Here is a 17,378-nt window from a genome sequence, read left to right as displayed (position 1 = left end):
CCACTGAACGAATTCCTTCATATGCTGCGACGATGAGAAGACTAAAATTACAGCGTGGATGCCACGAAACGCGCAATTTTTTCCCTCATTTTGTTATTCAGCGCTGTCAGAGCTAACTAGCAGTTAGCTCATAAAACATGGGTTAGTTGTATAGATACAAGTAACGTTGACTAAAAATAGCAAGTTGTGCTTAGCGGTGTGCTGTAGTAACAGAAACTCACTCTTTGTCGATCAGGGAAACGATCATGCACTTGCTCCTAAGCTTCTTTTCCAGTCCAGCGTCATAGCACGGTGCTGTATGGAGACAGCTGGGTGGTTTAGGGGGGCAGTAGGTGGGCTGTGACGGACGGTTGGAGAACAAGTTGCTCGGTTCCTCTCAACATGGAGAGTGCGGAGTGGACTGGATCATCTGCTGCCCGTCACACACAGGGAGCTATGGCGCCACCTGTGGCCGTAGCAGCGTACAACACCAGCTGCATGTGACCTACAAGATAAACACCGGCACACATTTCCGCTTCAGATTCAGTTTCACGTCTGCTTACATTTACTATTGTCGAAAACGCTTGTACACAAACTGGGACCAGTCAAAACGGACAAACAAAACTTCATAAGTGAGAATTTCCTACTGACATATACATTATGTTTTTAATGAAGTGTATTACATAATGTAAACATACTCCATGTAGAAAATAAAAATATACAATCATAAAATAAGTTTACATGCAATATCAGATACTCTTTAGGCAGCACACTGTTCCCTGCCAGTGTATGTCATTTTGTTGTAGTAAAATGACAGATGAAGACTTTTACTTTTGCGGGGTTGATGTGTAGCTAATTTCATGTCCCAGAGGTGGGCATTTGAAGTTCATCCAGATCACATATTGGGCATATTTTTTATAAATAAAAATCTAAATGAAATTAGAAAAAATAAAGTATAAGATCTATACATGCTAATCTGGTTCGATCTCAAATCTAGAGTCTCAGTTCATCAAGATGTTGCAGAGAATTTTAGCATTAAATATTCATATTAGATAAATGTAGATAGTAAAGATAAAGACTCTCAGACGCAGTGAAGTGTTCATATAGCTTGGCAGAAAAATTATAAGAGCAAACATTTTCACACAATTTTTTTATTATAAATGTATAATTCATATTTGCACATACAGTTAGGTCCATATATATTTGGACAGATTTCCCAGAATGAAATTCAAATGAAAAAACTCAAATGCACCTTAAGTGTAGCCTTTCAACTTTAATTTTTTAGGTAGAATAAAAACATTGCATAAAAGTGTGAGGAATTTTTTTAACGCAATCCCTTAGTTTTAGGGTTTCAAAAGTAAATCGAGAAATTAAAAGACTAAGAATAAAAATTTCATTTCTAATACTCGAAAGCCCTTTGCTGGCATTGAAGCCTGAAGTCTTGAACTCATGGAAATCACCAGATGCTGGGTTTCCTCCTTTTTAACCCTTGTATGGTGTTCGGGTCTGTGAGACCCGTGTTCAGTTTTTTTCAAAAGAAAAATTAAACAATTAATTATTTTTTCACGTGTAAATGTGTTGTGTCTTTCCACTCACTCCACTTGATTATAACTGATTTATTTATAACATTTTATATAAAAGAAAAACGAGAAGCACATTAATTCATAAATGTGATCTAACAAAGGTAAAGGGAAAAAATTAACCATGTTTGCTGTTCATATGTCTTGTAATTGGGATGAAGTAAACATCTGTTGAGTAATTTAACATAAAATTGTTTGATAGTGTTAATTTGGAAAGCCAAAACTCTAGCGGGTCCACCAGACCCATGAACACTGGCTGAGTAACAAAAATACGAACACCACACAAGGGTTAATGCTCTGCCAGGCCTTTACTGCTGCAGCTTTCAGCTGGTTTTTGTTTGTGGGCCTTTCTGTCTGACGTTTAGTCTTCAACAAGTGAAATGCATGCTCAATTGGGTTAAGATCAGATGACTGACTTGGCCATTCATGAATATTCCACTTCTTTGCTTTAGCAAACTCCTGGGTTGCTGTATGTTTTGGGTCATTGTCCATCTGCATTATGAAACACCACCGAATCAATCTGATTGCATTTAACTGGATTTGAACAGACAGCATGTCTCTGAACACCTCAGAATTCATTCAGCTGCTTCTGTCCTGTGTCACATCATCAATGAACACTAGCGTCCCAGTGCCACTGGCAGCCGTGCACACCCAAGCCCTTGCACTGCCTCTGCAAATCTAGCCTAGTCCAACCTAGCCTTTCTATTCTTGAGACTTATGTGTGGCTTGCAGTTGCAGTGGAACTCTGGATTTACTTTCTTGCAGTCTTCTCTTTATGTTAGACTTGGATATTGATTGGCCACTTGGTTGTGAAGGGATTTCTCTTGACCAAGGAAATGATTTTGCCATCCACCATCATCCACCATAGATGATGGTGGATGATAGACATAGACATCCAGGTCTTTTCGTGTTGCTTGGTTCACCAGTGCTTCCTTTCTTTCTCAGAATGTACCAAACTCTACATTTTTCCACTCATAATATTTCTTGGATGTTTTTTTCTTTTCTTGCATTTTAAGGATGGCTTGTTTCACCTGCACGGAGAGCTCCTTTAACTGCATGTTGTCTGTTCACAGCAAAATCTTCCAAAATGCAAGCACCACACCTCAAATTAACTCCTAAACCCTTCATCCAATATCAATGTGGATACCCTCAAATGAAAGCTGGGAGTCTGCACATTATGTCCATGTCCATTAACTATATTCGGAAAATGTCTTAGTAAACAGGCAAAAAGCAGAACTTATGTCCAAATATATATATGGACCTAACTCTAATCCCTGGTCTTTACATAGAAATGGCCATATTTAAACTGTAGTGAAAAAGAGTGGTCTAGTACCTTTGCCTAGATCAGATGACAAATATTTCATTTTCTCTTTACTGTTGTTTTATATTCAATTTCAGAGAAGGTTAGAAAAAACATCCTAGTGTAATCCATTATGGTGGATTTGTGGCATATAAGCATTTGAGGTCTTTTATTATTAAATTTGGATCACCCAGTTATCTTTTGTTCTATTTTAATTTTCCAATTGCAGGTCAGGATTTATGTTCAAAATGGGGCATTCAAATGCCAGATCTACTTTTTAAACATCGAACTTATGGACCTGAGAGGCATGAGACAGAAATTATGTCGGGAAGTGGGGGAGAAAAAAGTAGAAGCCTGAGAAACTGCAGGCCTATTTAAGCTGACATGCTGAAAAAATCTTACATTTGTAGAAAAACAATGCTGTGTACAAAAAGTGGTCTTTTAAACCACCTCAATACTGTACAAAGTCTTGCAACAGAAGGCCTGATGTGCTGAGCTGTAAAACTGTCAAAGTCTCCTTGTGAAAAGCTTTTTCCTTACAAAGTAAGAAACAGACATGGTATTATTTATTCATCCGTTGAGGGTGCACTTATCTACCTGCAACCTCAAATTGAATAATTCAAAGGTGTAACACCTCAATCCTGCTCTGTAGCATGCAGTCATGTATTGTGTTGGTCCTTTTGATCCTTCCATTTGACTCAAACAATTTGGAAACTATATACATAATGAGTTTATCAGACATGCTGCAGTAGCTGTGACACAGTGTGCAGTTTGTTTATTTTCTGAGTGATGAGCTTTGTAAATAGATCCAAACTCACAATTGTCCAGAGGTAACATTAAAGCAAGCATATGAATCTTTAATCATATTGAAGCTGAGGGATTTAAACAATAAGAGGAGTATTACGCCCCTATTTTCCAGAATTTATAATATATATAATCCCATTTCATATGACAGGTTAAAATGTATACAAAATTTGAATCCTTGCCTTTTTCTATATATATTTTCACATTGTACCATCAAGCATCATAAAAAATATCCTAAAACCTTAGTAATTATTATACATATTTTTCATTTAAAACCCAAATGCTTAAAATAGCTTTAAATACACTATGATAAAATAAAAATACGTTTTAAAAAATATCTACAGGCGTACTCTTTTACTAAATTATCTTTAAAAAAGTAAAGTATCTGCCTCATGGAAAATCCTGTCCTTTAAGCCTGCACTTCTCTGGCCATTTTAACATCACAGTATTTCCATACAAGGATCGGATATGTAGCAGGAAGTGACATAACATTACAGTTTCTGTGAGGAATGCACAACGTAGAAAATAAGGAAAAAAATGGACTAAGTTCGTCAAAGTACAAACACCATAGATGCTAGGAACATGTTTAGTTTAATTGAGTTCCTGAGCTTTTTATTGAGGCAAGTAAAATTGCAAAAATAAAATTGTAATAAAAGTATTGTATGTATAAAGAAATAATCCGAACAGTCTACAAAGCACTGGCCAAAATATTAATGCTACTGAAAAAAACATCTCCATAGTAGACAGTGTAGAAGACAAATGCATCCAGTGCATTATTCACAATACAGTGCATACATGTGCAAAAGGCTCCTTCATTTAAACACATTGCAGAGTTCATGTTGGCTTAAAATATGCACAAACAGACAGCTGAATTTCAGATGTCTGTCTTTTCCATTTGAAGACATAAGAGTGCCACCTATTGGTGAACTGGTGGAAAAAACTCTTTAAAAGGCACACTGTCTTCATAACAGCATTTGTTTTATACAAGGCAAAGGTTATTATAAGTTTTTCCTGATCAAAAATACCTGTACAGCATCCATCACACTACCTGAGCAAAAAGATCTAATTATCAGTGAGTCATATACAGTATTAAGAAGCATTTATAAAACATCTGAGCAATACAAAAATATACAATTATAGCAAAGTGTCCAAGACACACAATCCATTATTGCAGCTCTACGTACAGTTTCGTCCACTGTCAACATTCATAAATCGTAACAAATAAATATCAAATAATCTGAGTTTGAATCCAGGAAGCTAGATGACTGTTATCAAAAGCCTAAAAGGTATAAAAATAAATCCAGGAAAATGTGCTCACAGCCTCTCCTTCACAGATATTTGCTCAGTTTCTTTCTAAAAGTGAAGAGAGATGGAAGAACTGATGGACTTCTGGGCCTATGAGTTGTGGTATCCGTTTTTGGGAGCCCCCTTTTTTGGGCCTATATTTTCATAGATTGCCGCGGTGTTTTGGTAGATTAGATCCACATTGGTCCCCGTTCTCGACCGGATGATGTCCAAAGCACACTGGTTTAAGAACACATACTGGTCCTGCACATATGTCAAATGCAAAAGTTCATTGAGATATGGCATATTACTCATCACGTCAAACAACACACTACAGTGAATGTGAACATTCCTACCTCTGTCTGCACCATAAGCGGTCGGTGCATGCGCAGATCATGAACAATGCCGAACACATCCACTGTATTTTCTCTTTCAATCTGGAAAATCAGTCTGTCTATGGCTATAAAGGTACCTGTGCGCCCCACACCAGCACTAATCATAAAGAACATAGAAACACAGATATATAAATATATATATATATATTTTTGAAAACAGGTCACACTGGATAAATACAAAGTTGTGAGTGTATTTGCATGTGTGCTCTGTCAAACCTGCAGTGGACCACTGTGGGCGAGTGTTTTGAGTACTGGTTCATGTGCTCTCTGACTAAATGTCTGAAGCTGATGAGGAGCTCTGTGGTTTCTGGTACCCCGTGATCTGGCCATGCTGTGAAGTGGAAGTGACGAACTGCTCGGGTTTCTGCTGTTTTCACCTGAAGGACAAAACAGCGAAGCACCTCAAAACAGCTGAAGATCCTCAAGACACAATAACACATACTAGTGATGAGAATTCCAGCTCTTTTTAGAGAACTGGCTCTTTCAGCTCGGCCCACTATAAACAGCTGGCTCTTTAGGTTGTTTTGTTGCTTTAATTAATTTATTGTCAATAACAATATAAAGTTATGCACAAAATGAATTACTAATGTAAAAAATAGCGGGTTTTTTTATTTATACATGTTTATTATATAAATATGCTTTTATTTATTCACTTCACATAAAATGTAAAAAATAAATTTTAAAACATATAAACATATTACAAAAAACAACTATTTACAATTCAACTTTTAACTATTTAAATGTTCAGCTTTTTCTGTTTCAACAAATTTAAAGTGAAAAAACACAAAACACTTCAAACCACAACACAATAAAATATAGAAGATGCCGCAATTGCTGGAAACTGGAATTGGCTGGGCCGCGCTATGAATTATGGGATAGGCCGGGCCAATTCCAGTTTCCAACTATGGCGATAGCTACTTAGTTTTAATATTACTTTCTGGCTCACAAAATAAACTTAAGATAAGGCAAGAACGTAGCTGTGTAAACTTCAAATATCTGCTCGGTTTATCAAGACATCACATATTGACAAAAGTGCTCCGACGTTTTCGGACACGTTCTTGCACCAGTTTGAAGTTTTGCGAGTTCATCTTAATTTTTTTTCTCCCATGTCCCTCGCAGGGCTCGGTAAGAGAGAGGGAGGGTAAGAGAAAGGAAAAAAATGAATAAATAAATAACACGGCTCGCGATAAGGAGCCGGCTCCCATCGTTCACTTCAAAGAGCCGGCTCTAAGACCCGATTCATACTCGACTGATACATCACTACCACATACCTCAAACGGTAACTGGACAACATGACAAAAATGTGTTGCAAGGATTTATGTTTTAAAGCAAAAGCGCCTTTTTACAACAATCAAAGATACAAAGTATTAGTTATATAGATGTAAACAGAGAGAACTTCAGTCAACACTGACCTTGTTATTACCATAGATTTGTTAAGACATTGGAAAGTTTAATAGGTAGTCTATTTTGGTTGCAGGACGCCTACTGTAAACCATGTTAAATATTCAGGGACCATAGGGTTTTCCAATCTAAAGGTTTCTCCCTTTCCTAAAAATACTTCTGAAAAATGATAAATATTTATTACAAAAATAATTTACAAATATGGATATATGCTGTATGAAGTATGCTTCCTTCCCATTGTTACCAAATGCTTGGTGATAGGGGGTCGTGTAATTGTTGGGCTTTCTTCTATTATTGTAGTATATTTATCTTTAGCACTGACACTATATAGACAAAACAATATTGAAACCAATGTGAAAACCACTCACATTTTTAATGTCAAAGTCCCTGAGGGTCCAGTCCTCAAGTGTTATTTCAGAGGTTGCTTTTACAATGATGTTGTCACACCGCTTGGTACCAGAACTCCAATACTGCTCACATTTTACCTGGAAAGGAAATGTTTTAGCTTTAAAAAAAACCTGCAAACATTGTAAAAATAACATTTACATAAAAAAAAAACACTGTAAAAACATCTATCGTTTCATTTTACGCTATCATTTATTTCGTGGTGTCGCAAAATAAAAAGTTTAAGGCAATATTTTTTCAACGTTTTGTGTCACTGCAGTGGCTATATTAATTTCTTAAAGTTCTCTCTTTCTCTTATATTTAATGTAACCACACTACAGACGGAAAAGAGCATGTTTTTACGCGTTGTCGTAGCAACAACGACGGTAAAACCATCGCGTGTCAGCTTGTTTATTTCCCATACAAACCTTTCACAAGAAAGCTCAAGATCCTGTTGAGACTTTTCAAAATAAACTGAATCACATGAAATAGTTTGCAGAGTGTTTACGGATGAGAAGCTAAAAAGAGCTGTCAGAAGCTCAAAAATAAACCTTAAAACAGGCTTTTCACCACAGCACGCCGTGTAATAAATACTCACAAAGAAAACGGCAGCCATTACAACTTATGACTAAAAATGTGTCGTTTATGCATCTGTTAAAACACTCGACTCCAGGTACACGACGTCCAGCTGTAAACACTTCATGCAAGTCGCCCGAGATTCACAGAATTTACAGAAAATGTTAAAATTTTGTGATTTATATCGTAGTCGGGACGATAGATGTATTATATCGGGATATGAGATTTTGGTCATATCGCACAGCCCTACTAGAGCTACAGGGGAACATCACATGACTGTATAGAGCGTTATTAAATTTATTGCCAATGCAATCATATGGCACATTGACTTCTGAGGACATTTTAGACGGCACTCATCATCAAAAAGGTTGCCGACCCCTGGTATAGATGGAAACATATGAATAGATCACAGGGATTCTAACTTTTTCCTCAGCTGTATTGTTTCATTCTTGGCCTCTATTAGACTCATTCTGAATGATCAAAATAACCCTCGTTTATCTGACACCTGGTGTTGATACTACCCATGTCTTAAACGGTGTCCCTTCGTGGTCACGTTCCCTTTATGACAACTTTCTTCTGATTAGCTGTCCATTGCAAACAAAAAGTTTGGGCAGCAAGTGGGTGGGATTACTGTGGTCACACTGATATCATACAGGTGTATAGAGTGGGGTTATGTAAACCTGCCATTAAATTACAGCTTACATCCACCAAGATCAGATGATTGAAGTAGCAGCAGGAGAGGAAGGGGGAGAAAGAGGCAGTCGCTCCATATATGTATATCGGTTGATAAGCTTAACATGGGAATGCTTTAACATTTACTAACATTCAGAGATGAACTTAAACAGTTGCTCTACTTCTCTCTGGGATAACTTCCACGGAGATGAAATGCCGGGTTGGTAGCGAGGCTCCAAATGCTCAACCAGATCACCAACAGGTCTCGCACGCCACAGCCGCTCTATCACGTGCTCCAACGTGCTACGGTTATGAGCTGAGTTATGCCACGTCGCAAGTTTTGTGAGATTTAAGGGATCGGATTACATTTTTTATTTCTCTCCAATATTCGATACAGTAATTTAGGTCAGTATTGGACCGATTCAGACACGTAATATCAGATCAGTCTATCCCTACTATAAACATGCTTGTCCTGCTAGTTGTGGTGTTTTTGTTAATACTCACTCGTCCCTGTTCATTACAGCGTGTCAGCATGACCAGAGTCTGCACATTCTTCTCCCAGATCATCCTCCAGAAATCGTTGACCGTGGTGGGTAAAGGACCTTGAGCTGCAATAAACTCCTTCCTCGAGTTGTAACCCTGCCAAATAAAATGTGAGCTCAACCACATGAAACAGCAAGTTGGATTTTTCTGAGACGTTTTTCAAAGCAGAGTTTACATGAAGGCAGAAACGTTTAACAAATGGCAATGTCAAGAAGCAAAGTTATATTGCTCAGTAGGATGCTTGCTGATGCTGCAATGACTGTGGCAGAGAGCTGCCTCAAAAAGTGTCAGTACGCACCGGCATGTAGTTAGCATTGATGTAATCATCAGACGGACTTCCATGGAGAATGGAAAGTTTCACCCTAGAAGAGTCATCTAGGAGGTGAACAAGAGGGTAAATGAAATGTAAGAGATGAAATTAAAGGGAAATGTAATGAGCATGAAAGGAATTAAAAATTATTATTGTTAAAAAAAAAGTATTAGAAATTATTTTCCTACACTGTTATGCATTAATAGATGCATGCTATTTTTTGGTTCAAGGCACAAACTAAAATGGTAGCAGATGCTGTAAGGCAGGCAATGATATTGTTTAAAGAGTGAGGGTGTTATGGTCAAAGCAGCAGAGATGGATTTGTTAAAGTGACTCACATGGAAGCACATTGTTGTAGCGATTCTTAGGCTTGTTCTCCACATTCAGTGCATGTAACTTTGACTGAGCTGTGCCAACAACCTTCAGGTCCTTTAAAATACAGAGAAAAAAAGTTGGTGGCTACATGTGGAGTACCAGAGAAGCAAATGAAACTTTTTCCGGGTAGTTTTTCTTTTTTTTGCCCTTTGCATTACATTTCAGTATTATTTTGGCTCATTCTGGTAACAGTAATTACATTTGATTTTGTTTCAGTTGCACCTCTCCAAGATGTCTCTTTTCAGGCAGCAAAAAGCTTTTGGAGCACTGTAAGTAATACTGTAAAGCTGTACCAGGAATGATTTATTGCTGTTATACTGACATTGACACTGGTGAGTGTGTCTAGAACACAAATTGTTAAAATAAGAAATAAAAATAAAATTGTTCTACTATGAATAAGTATATTTACAAATCAAGAGTCAGTTAATATATTCAGTTTTGGGGATTTACCTCAAATTCTTCTGCAAAGCCACAGTTGGAGTCTGCTCTCTGCTTCTTGTAATAAGCCTCAAAGTCCTCCACACTCACGGCCACACTTCTGCTCAAACCAAAGTTTAGGCAAGAGTGATAAGGTGCTTTCAGGAAAGAATTAATATTTGGAAGATATGCTGAAGCTTTGAGAGTTAAAAAATGTTGTACTTACACTTTGGCTCTATAAAAAATGCAAAAAAGAAGAATAAGTAGCAATTAGAGGAACAATTGTTGTCTAAGTATATCATACATACAGTACAACAAAATGATAAAAATACAAATTTTACCTTAAAGATTCAATCTGGATGTCTGGTGATTCTTTTTTGGCTAGCCTATAGGAGCAGATAAAGTATATAAACTGTAAATATAGAATTTATTCATATACACGGATATTTAATGAACATGTTTTTATCACTGGTGATAGTGGCAAACCTTTTCCAGTAGATAATAAAGGCGATGAGGACACTGAAGAGAATGAGAAAAACTGCTACTGATACAGCAACAGCAATAGTAGTGATAGCTACAATGTTTGGAAAAAATGTAACAGAGAAATGAAGAAAGATTTCATTAGGCAGTCGTAAAATTAGAGTCGTTAAACATCCTTGGATCAATCTGTAGTATGAAACTATTGTGTGTGACACCATTCGATTGCACCTAGCTAGCAGAATTTACTGGCTCTTTGATAAAAAAAAAAAAGAAGTGTACTATCAACTACAGCTCAACCAATAAAAGCAGTCACAGACAAATGAATGCATAGATGTTTTTGAGCACCATTAAGGAAAAAGGATTTTATTAGGAACTGGTATTTTCTATAAAAGGCTTCTCTATGTATCTCAAACTCTAGTTTTTAAGTACATTAGAACACTAATATTATTACACAAAGCCTTACCTATGCCTGTTGAGCACTCGCGATACACAGGAATGCTGGGATTTCCATGGCTTAGAGTTATCACAGTCACATTATATATAGTATTGTGGTTAAGGCCAGAAATGGTATAATTGCAAGATGCAGTTGCACTGATGTTGTTTCCATTTACAATCATCTGGAAGCCAGTGTGTTGGCCATGGGGTGTGGTACATGACAAGATGATTTGTGCAGTATTGTCGTTTGGACCTTGACAGCCTAAGATTGTCACTGGGCTTGCATCTGTAGCATGAAACAGAAATAAGGAAAAAACAGAACACCTCTAATGAACAAATCTGTCAGTTCTATTAAAGTATAATATTTCTATCAAATATCTAAAGAAAATACAAAATCTGTTTTTGACAAAATTTTATTTGTCAAAAACAGATTGTTCAGTTATCTTGCACTGATATTGGTGATAGTGGAATCATCAAAATTACATTTTTCATATGTAAAAGATAGGTGACAAAATTTTGCAGAATTATTACTTAGTGTCCGTACTTGTGCATTTGGTGATCATTACTGGTGCACCCCGTGTTTCATCAGAGGTCTCTGTGGTGACATAAATACTGTAGCACTGACCAGGTTCCAGGTTAATGATAGTATAATTAGTTTGTGTAACTATGAGGTTCTGCATTTGGGAATTAGTTTGATTCCAGGACAAAAAGTATTTATAGCTGTTCTTGTAGTCAGGTGGATTGGTCCAGTTGACTGTGATGTATGTCTCTCCTGGAGTGGCCGTGAGCTCCTGCACTGCCTGTGGTCCTGTCAGACATTAGAGAGATATTAAAGTTAATTCATACAGTAATAATGAAAGAGGAGACTGCCCAAACTTCTCCAATACTTCTTTACAGAAATGAAAGCCTTACTTGTTGTGACCATGTAGACATAAACTGTCTCACTCTGAAATCCCAGTTCCCCCACAGTTTTCACAGAAATGTTGTAGGAAGTCCCAGAAGACAGGGAAGAGATGTTCATTCTGGTGTTTGTGGTAATTATATTGTTGGATTGCTGGGATGACGTGTAAGTCAGCAGGTAGTAGAAATTAGCACCGGTCATCAGAGACGCCTCTATCCATCGAGTTTCAATGGAGCTCGTTGTTTTATTCAGGATCTCAATCGTCCCAGGAGGGTTAGGGACTGGAGGAAGGGGGATGCAACATGTTACCTTATGTAAGTGTTCACTGTTTTAATTAATTTTGTTTTACAGTTGTTTAGTGTAGTGTCAAATTAAACACTATCAGTAACACCTCAATTCTCAAAACCTGCTGAAGTAAATAAAAACATACATACATATTAACATAAATGTGACTACACTCAAAATTGAAGACATTTATTCTACTCACGAGTGGCGTTAGTAACAAGTTCAGATGACGCATTGAAGGGTCCACTTATTGTGGTTAACATGACGCTGTACGCTCGTCCAGCTGACAGGTTTTCAAACTGATAGGATGTATTCAAAGAGTTCAGGGATTGAATAGTTGTATTACGTATTAGCTGCAAACTGTAATGCTCCACATTTCCTTTAGGTTTCGTCCATGTCACTGTGATGGAACTATTCGAATGACCTGAGATAGTGGGCTGTACTGTCTCGGGCTCTGTTGATGTGATGAGAGAACAAAGGATTAAAACATGTCAACAATGATAGTCTGACAAAGAAAACTAGAAAGGGCAGCTGAGTCGTACTCGTGTACTGAGAAGTGCAGACTGTTTGTCCTTCAATGCCATTTGCTGCCATGACAGAAACACAGAAGGTACAGTTGGTCCCAGGGTCGAGGCCTGAGATCTGTATGGTTTCTTGTCCCAGGGTGTTGTTTTTGTAGGCACAGCCTGATGTAGCAACTCGATATTTATAGTCATCCCTGTACTCAGCTGGCTTCGTCCAGTTCAGATTTATAGCAGTTGTGTTTGTGGTTTCAGCCTTCAACTCAGTAATACCGTATGGCCCTACAAACACAGGAGGAATTATTATTATAATAACAACAGCAATATTATAGGCACATGAACAGCACTTTTCTTATAACAGCTCTCTTTCACTGGAATAATGATAAACTACCCAAGCTCAGCTTTTGATGGTTGCTGACTTTGGTTGTTTTTACTGATTTAGTTTGAGTTTAGTATCGTGGATTTCCAGGAGAAGCAGAGATTCTGACAACATATACTGTACATACGTGTGAAGTAAGACACTGTCACAGGATCTGCCTGAGTGCCATCTGCTGTCAGTGTAGTGACAGTGAAGTTGAAGTTGCTCCCAGAACGAAGATTTCTGATTGTTGCATTTGTTATGTTCACATTTAATTCGTTTACAGTAACATTGGACTCGTTGGTGACCTGCACCCAGTAAGAGTAGCTTAATTTGCTCTCCTGCTGTGCCCACACCAAGGTCACTGCATTTGTAGTTATTTCTGTCTGAGTCAGATTGGATACAGGAAATGGTCCTGAGAAAATGAGACAGATGAAAAACCTGTGATTGCTGCTACATGTTCCTCACACTCAGAGGAAAAAGAAATACGATAAATAGTATTAACAATATTACTATTTTAGAAAAAGGACACTTGCATTACATCTATGCATGTCGTACACAGACAATTGATTCCAAACATTTTAAAATCTGTCTGAATGACATTTTGTTGTCACTACATCCCAAAAAAGTAAACAAAACAAATAAAAACAAACAAACAAAAACAAATACAAAGTGTACCAGTCAAAATAAACTCTATCCTTTTTCTTTCACTCTGACAAACTCAATAAAAATAAAATAATAAAAAAACCAGGAAAATCCACCATAACAATCACAATCTCATCAGCTGTATGTCTACTCACTGGTATAGTTTACTGTTGTCACTGATGTACTTTTATATCCCATCACACCCACAGTAACAACAGAGATATTGAAGGGGCTTCCAGATGGGAGGTTTCCCAGCAGGAACCAGTTGTCTTTTGTCACAAAGGTGTTGTTAGTGGTGGTGACACTAAAGTTGTATTGATTGTGGTTCATGTTCTGTGGGAGGGCCCAGGTGAAGTTGATGGAATTAACAGTCTGAGATTGCACTGTGATGGAGCCAGGAGGGTTGGGAACTGAAGAAGGAGAAGGATTTGATTATTTGATTGATTAATTCAAACAATACATGTATTTTTAAAATAGGTGTTGATAAAAATGCTGAATATACAATTTGAGGTAGAAGTCAGATTGTCAATGAAACTCACAAGTTGCGTCGCAGACACGTGAACTGTTACTCTGAAAAGGTCCACTTTTGGTGATCAACTGGACACAGTAAATTACTCCTGGTGTCAAGTCCACAAAGACTATGTTTGTAGTTTGATTGTTTACATCCGTGCTGTTCACTAACTGTCCAGCACTATTTAGCACAACACTGTAACTGGAGACCTTCCCTGTCACCAGTGTCCAGCTCACTGAAAGGCTAGTTGTGGTTCCTACGGCTGTAATGTTTGAGACTGCTTCAGGCACTGGATAAAAAAGAAGATTCAAATTAAATGAACATTAGTATTGGACTAATAGGGGCTGAGTAGTAACACAAAGAAAATGTCGACCAAATTACTTGTTTTCTGACCAAAAACATGTTTAAAGATTTACTTTTAGAAGTTTATATACCATCACTAAAACCCTGATAATGTTATATTTTGGCTCGGGGTTGAGACCTTTCACAGAAAGGATAGAAACTAAAGAGCAAAGGTATCGAGCTAACAGCTACTGATTGTCAAACAGGGAGGAAAATTTTTTATGAAAATTGTAGGCTTCAGCTTTACTGAAGCTTCTATATCTGCCTGTGGTGCCTGGAACTCTTTTCTCTTATCAGTTCCCCTTTAAGAAAAAAAAAATGCTATACATATAAATAATACAATATCACATATAACCAAGCTCTGACAGTCTGTTGGGGATCACTATAAATTGCAAGATGGATTAGGAAGACTTGACTTTGAAGCACATTTCAGAGATTTTTAAGACATACTTGTGTAACTCTGTGTATTTTCCTCTGTGGATTTGACCCCTGCTATAACCGTGAACACAGAAAATGTGTACAGCTCTCCAGAGGTCAGATTATAGAAGGTGTACGTCTCATTCTTTGTCGAATCATTCTTTATCTCGCTGCCACTCTGTCTCGCTATGACCAGGTAGGAGTAGGAAGGCTTGTAATCATTTTGTCTGGACCACGTTAGCTTGATGGAGGTCGTGGTCACACTCTCCACTGTGATGTTGGTCACAGGTTTGGGCACTGTAGAAATTTGCAGTTTGAAGTATTCAAGTGACAAAACACAGACCAAACAGCACTGATACTTCAACAGTTTGACTGAGTTTATATCTTAGTTCTTACTTGTGTAACTGAATCCCTTCTCCACCGTAGATTCACTTCCTTCTGCAGCTTTTGTTCTGACTGCGACACTGTAGTTAGTTCCTGGGCTTAGATTCAGTACAGAAATGCTGTTATTGGTGATGTTTGTTGAGTAAATAAGTCCTCCTGTGTCATTGTAAGTGTCAACTAAGTATATATAATACGATTTGACCCCCAGTGGATTTGACCAGTTCACATTTAGTGAAGTAGTAGATTCAGGGCTGACTATTAGATTCCTCACTGGGTTTGGTACTAAAAAAAGACAAATTGGAAAACAATGTTAAACAACCGAAGTTAAATGATTTGCACTTATTACATCAAAGATCCATGTTACATGTCATACCAAACTCTTCACACCATATTTCCTCTCTATATCTTAACAATAAACTGTCCAACACTAACACTCATATTATATGTTGATTAATATGAAGTGTTCCTAGGTGCTAGCCAGTAAAACCATGCATTAAAAACAGACAGTCTGACGGCTTTGTTTTTCTCTTTGTTGTACTTACAGGTAAAAGAAGAATTCTGAACAATCGTGCTGCTTAAATTTCCAGGTCCAGTAGTTTTTACTGTTACAGTGTAATTGGTTCCAGAGTCAAGGAGTGAAAGCAAAGTGTTATTTTGAGTGGAAGTTGTGTTTTGACTGAGACCACCCACAGCCTGATAGGTGATACTGTATATGATGCCTGGAGCTCCGATCATCTCATCAGGTGTTGCCCACTGCAGCTGGAGTGAGGAGTTGCTCCGCCTACTAAAGATGATGGACCCAGGAGGTTTGGGAACTAAAGGGTACAAATAACACCATCTTAAAGTCATTTTGCTATTTTAAAGAAGTACAAAACAGTTCAGTCCCATAAAAATGTAATAAAATAAGTATACTCCTATGTTTCCAGATAGGATGCCAACCTTTATCTACACAGTTTTTTTGTTGTTGTTTCTGTTTTTAACTGTTTAGGTGTTTCTGCATAACGCATTTGAAAACAGCAATTGAATATAATATTTTTGTACCCAATTTAACATTTATTATCACAAGAATCTCATTATTCATGTTTGAAGCATTCTAATGGTATCCACAGTTGTTCTCAGGGTCTTAAAAAACATGGTGATGAAGAAAAGATATTAGGTTGTTGGGCTTACCAGTGGCAAATGACACCTGGTCAGATGTATTCCAGAAGTTTCCAGCAAAAGCAGTAACTGTGATATTATAGAGTCTCCCGGGTTTTAAATAGGTGAAACTGGTTGTTGTGGCCATTGTTTGACTGGAGTTTGTAAACACTAAGTTTTCATTGGATATATTGACCTGATAATAACTAATGTTTCCTCGAGGCAAAATCCAGCTGATGCTTAAGGTGTTGGTTCCTTCTGTAACACTAATGTTCCCAGGCTTTTCAGGCCCTGTAGAATAAAGATGTAAATGGCATTTTAATAACACAACAAATGTCCAAACGTTTGGACAGCTATACTGTAAATATATTTTAATTTCCTTCACTACTCGAAATTATGGATAAGGCATGAAGTGTAGAGCTTTAATTTGAGTAGGTTTATATTAACATTTAAAGAAGAAGTTGATTGATTTTAGTTGTTTCATTGTTTAGGGGAGTTTAAAAGTAACGACACAAGCGGCTACTTGACTTTGCAGTTTAAGCTTCACCTTCATTTAAGTCATAAAAATTAGATAAAGACAATCTGACTAAAGATCAGCACTTGTACAATCTCATCCTCTGTATTATTCAGTCTTTTTTATTTTTTTCTAGCCTATATTGCAAAAAATGTCAATATAGAAGTTTTAAAATATCACCCTATTAGAGATAAAACTATAACGATTATTGGAGCTGTTACTCAAACACAGAGCGAGCACAACTACAGCTGTTATATGAGGACACATCGGTGAGAGATCCAACCTTCTCACTTCAAAGGGCTTCTTCTTCTACATCTGGATTTCTTCTTCTACTTTCCTTTCAATTTAACTTATCTTATGATGATAGAAGACTCCTTATTTTACCAGATATCCTCAGCAGACAGTCACTAATTCAAAGTATGAAAAAC

At 37.3% G+C, this 17,378-nt stretch overlaps 2 protein-coding genes and 1 pseudogene across 4 annotated transcripts in view; all 3 read right to left on the bottom strand.

Annotated features, from left to right (window-relative positions):
* osbpl5 (oxysterol binding protein-like 5) overlaps nt 1–399 on the bottom strand; it is a 48,403-nt gene extending 48,004 nt beyond the window's left edge. The window contains exon 1 of the mRNA XM_085411758.1: nt 222–399. The gene's annotated coding sequence lies outside the window, so the exon portion shown is untranslated. The remainder of the gene's footprint in view (nt 1–221) is intronic.
* Nucleotides 400–3,719: 3,320 nt separating this feature from the next.
* Nucleotides 3,720–9,222, bottom strand: LOC146664583 (receptor-type tyrosine-protein phosphatase eta-like; annotated as a pseudogene). Its single transcript, XR_014912474.1, has 6 exons — nt 9,213–9,222; nt 8,880–9,014; nt 7,112–7,228; nt 5,559–5,719; nt 5,304–5,439; nt 3,720–5,211 (listed from the first exon to the last, which is right to left on the bottom strand). The product of XR_014912474.1 is annotated as a receptor-type tyrosine-protein phosphatase eta-like (transcript).
* LOC146664582 (uncharacterized) overlaps nt 8,881–17,378 on the bottom strand; it is a 41,201-nt gene continuing 32,703 nt past the window's right edge. The window contains exons 21-38 of one of the 2 annotated variants that reach the window (XM_085411754.1): nt 16,470–16,727; nt 15,842–16,114; nt 15,312–15,581; nt 14,949–15,212; nt 14,185–14,445; nt 13,801–14,055; nt 13,149–13,415; nt 12,664–12,924; nt 12,324–12,575; nt 11,848–12,117; nt 11,480–11,743; nt 10,964–11,221; nt 10,507–10,594; nt 10,353–10,406; nt 10,054–10,141; nt 9,567–9,657; nt 9,217–9,293; nt 8,881–9,014 (exon numbers count right to left, since the gene is read on the bottom strand). In XM_085411754.1, coding sequence (XP_085267880.1) covers nt 10,358–10,406; nt 10,507–10,594; nt 10,964–11,221; nt 11,480–11,743; nt 11,848–12,117; nt 12,324–12,575; nt 12,664–12,924; nt 13,149–13,415; nt 13,801–14,055; nt 14,185–14,445; nt 14,949–15,212; nt 15,312–15,581; nt 15,842–16,114; nt 16,470–16,727 — 3,290 coding nt within the window. In that variant the 3' untranslated portion in view covers nt 8,881–9,014; nt 9,217–9,293; nt 9,567–9,657; nt 10,054–10,141; nt 10,353–10,357. The remainder of the gene's footprint in view (nt 9,015–9,216; nt 9,294–9,566; nt 9,658–10,053; nt 10,142–10,352; nt 10,407–10,506; nt 10,595–10,963; nt 11,222–11,479; nt 11,744–11,847; nt 12,118–12,323; nt 12,576–12,663; nt 12,925–13,148; nt 13,416–13,800; nt 14,056–14,184; nt 14,446–14,948; nt 15,213–15,311; nt 15,582–15,841; nt 16,115–16,469; nt 16,728–17,378) is intronic. The other variant, XM_085411755.1, reaches the window with a different exon arrangement.

This window comes from Rhamphochromis longiceps, linkage group LG7 (genome assembly GCF_057381845.1).
Source record: "Rhamphochromis longiceps isolate RC_006_pf linkage group LG7, R_longiceps_female_GT1.1, whole genome shotgun sequence".
NCBI lineage: Eukaryota > Metazoa > Chordata > Actinopteri > Cichliformes > Cichlidae > Rhamphochromis > Rhamphochromis longiceps.
This window is presented reverse-complemented; position numbering and strand designations above follow the sequence as displayed.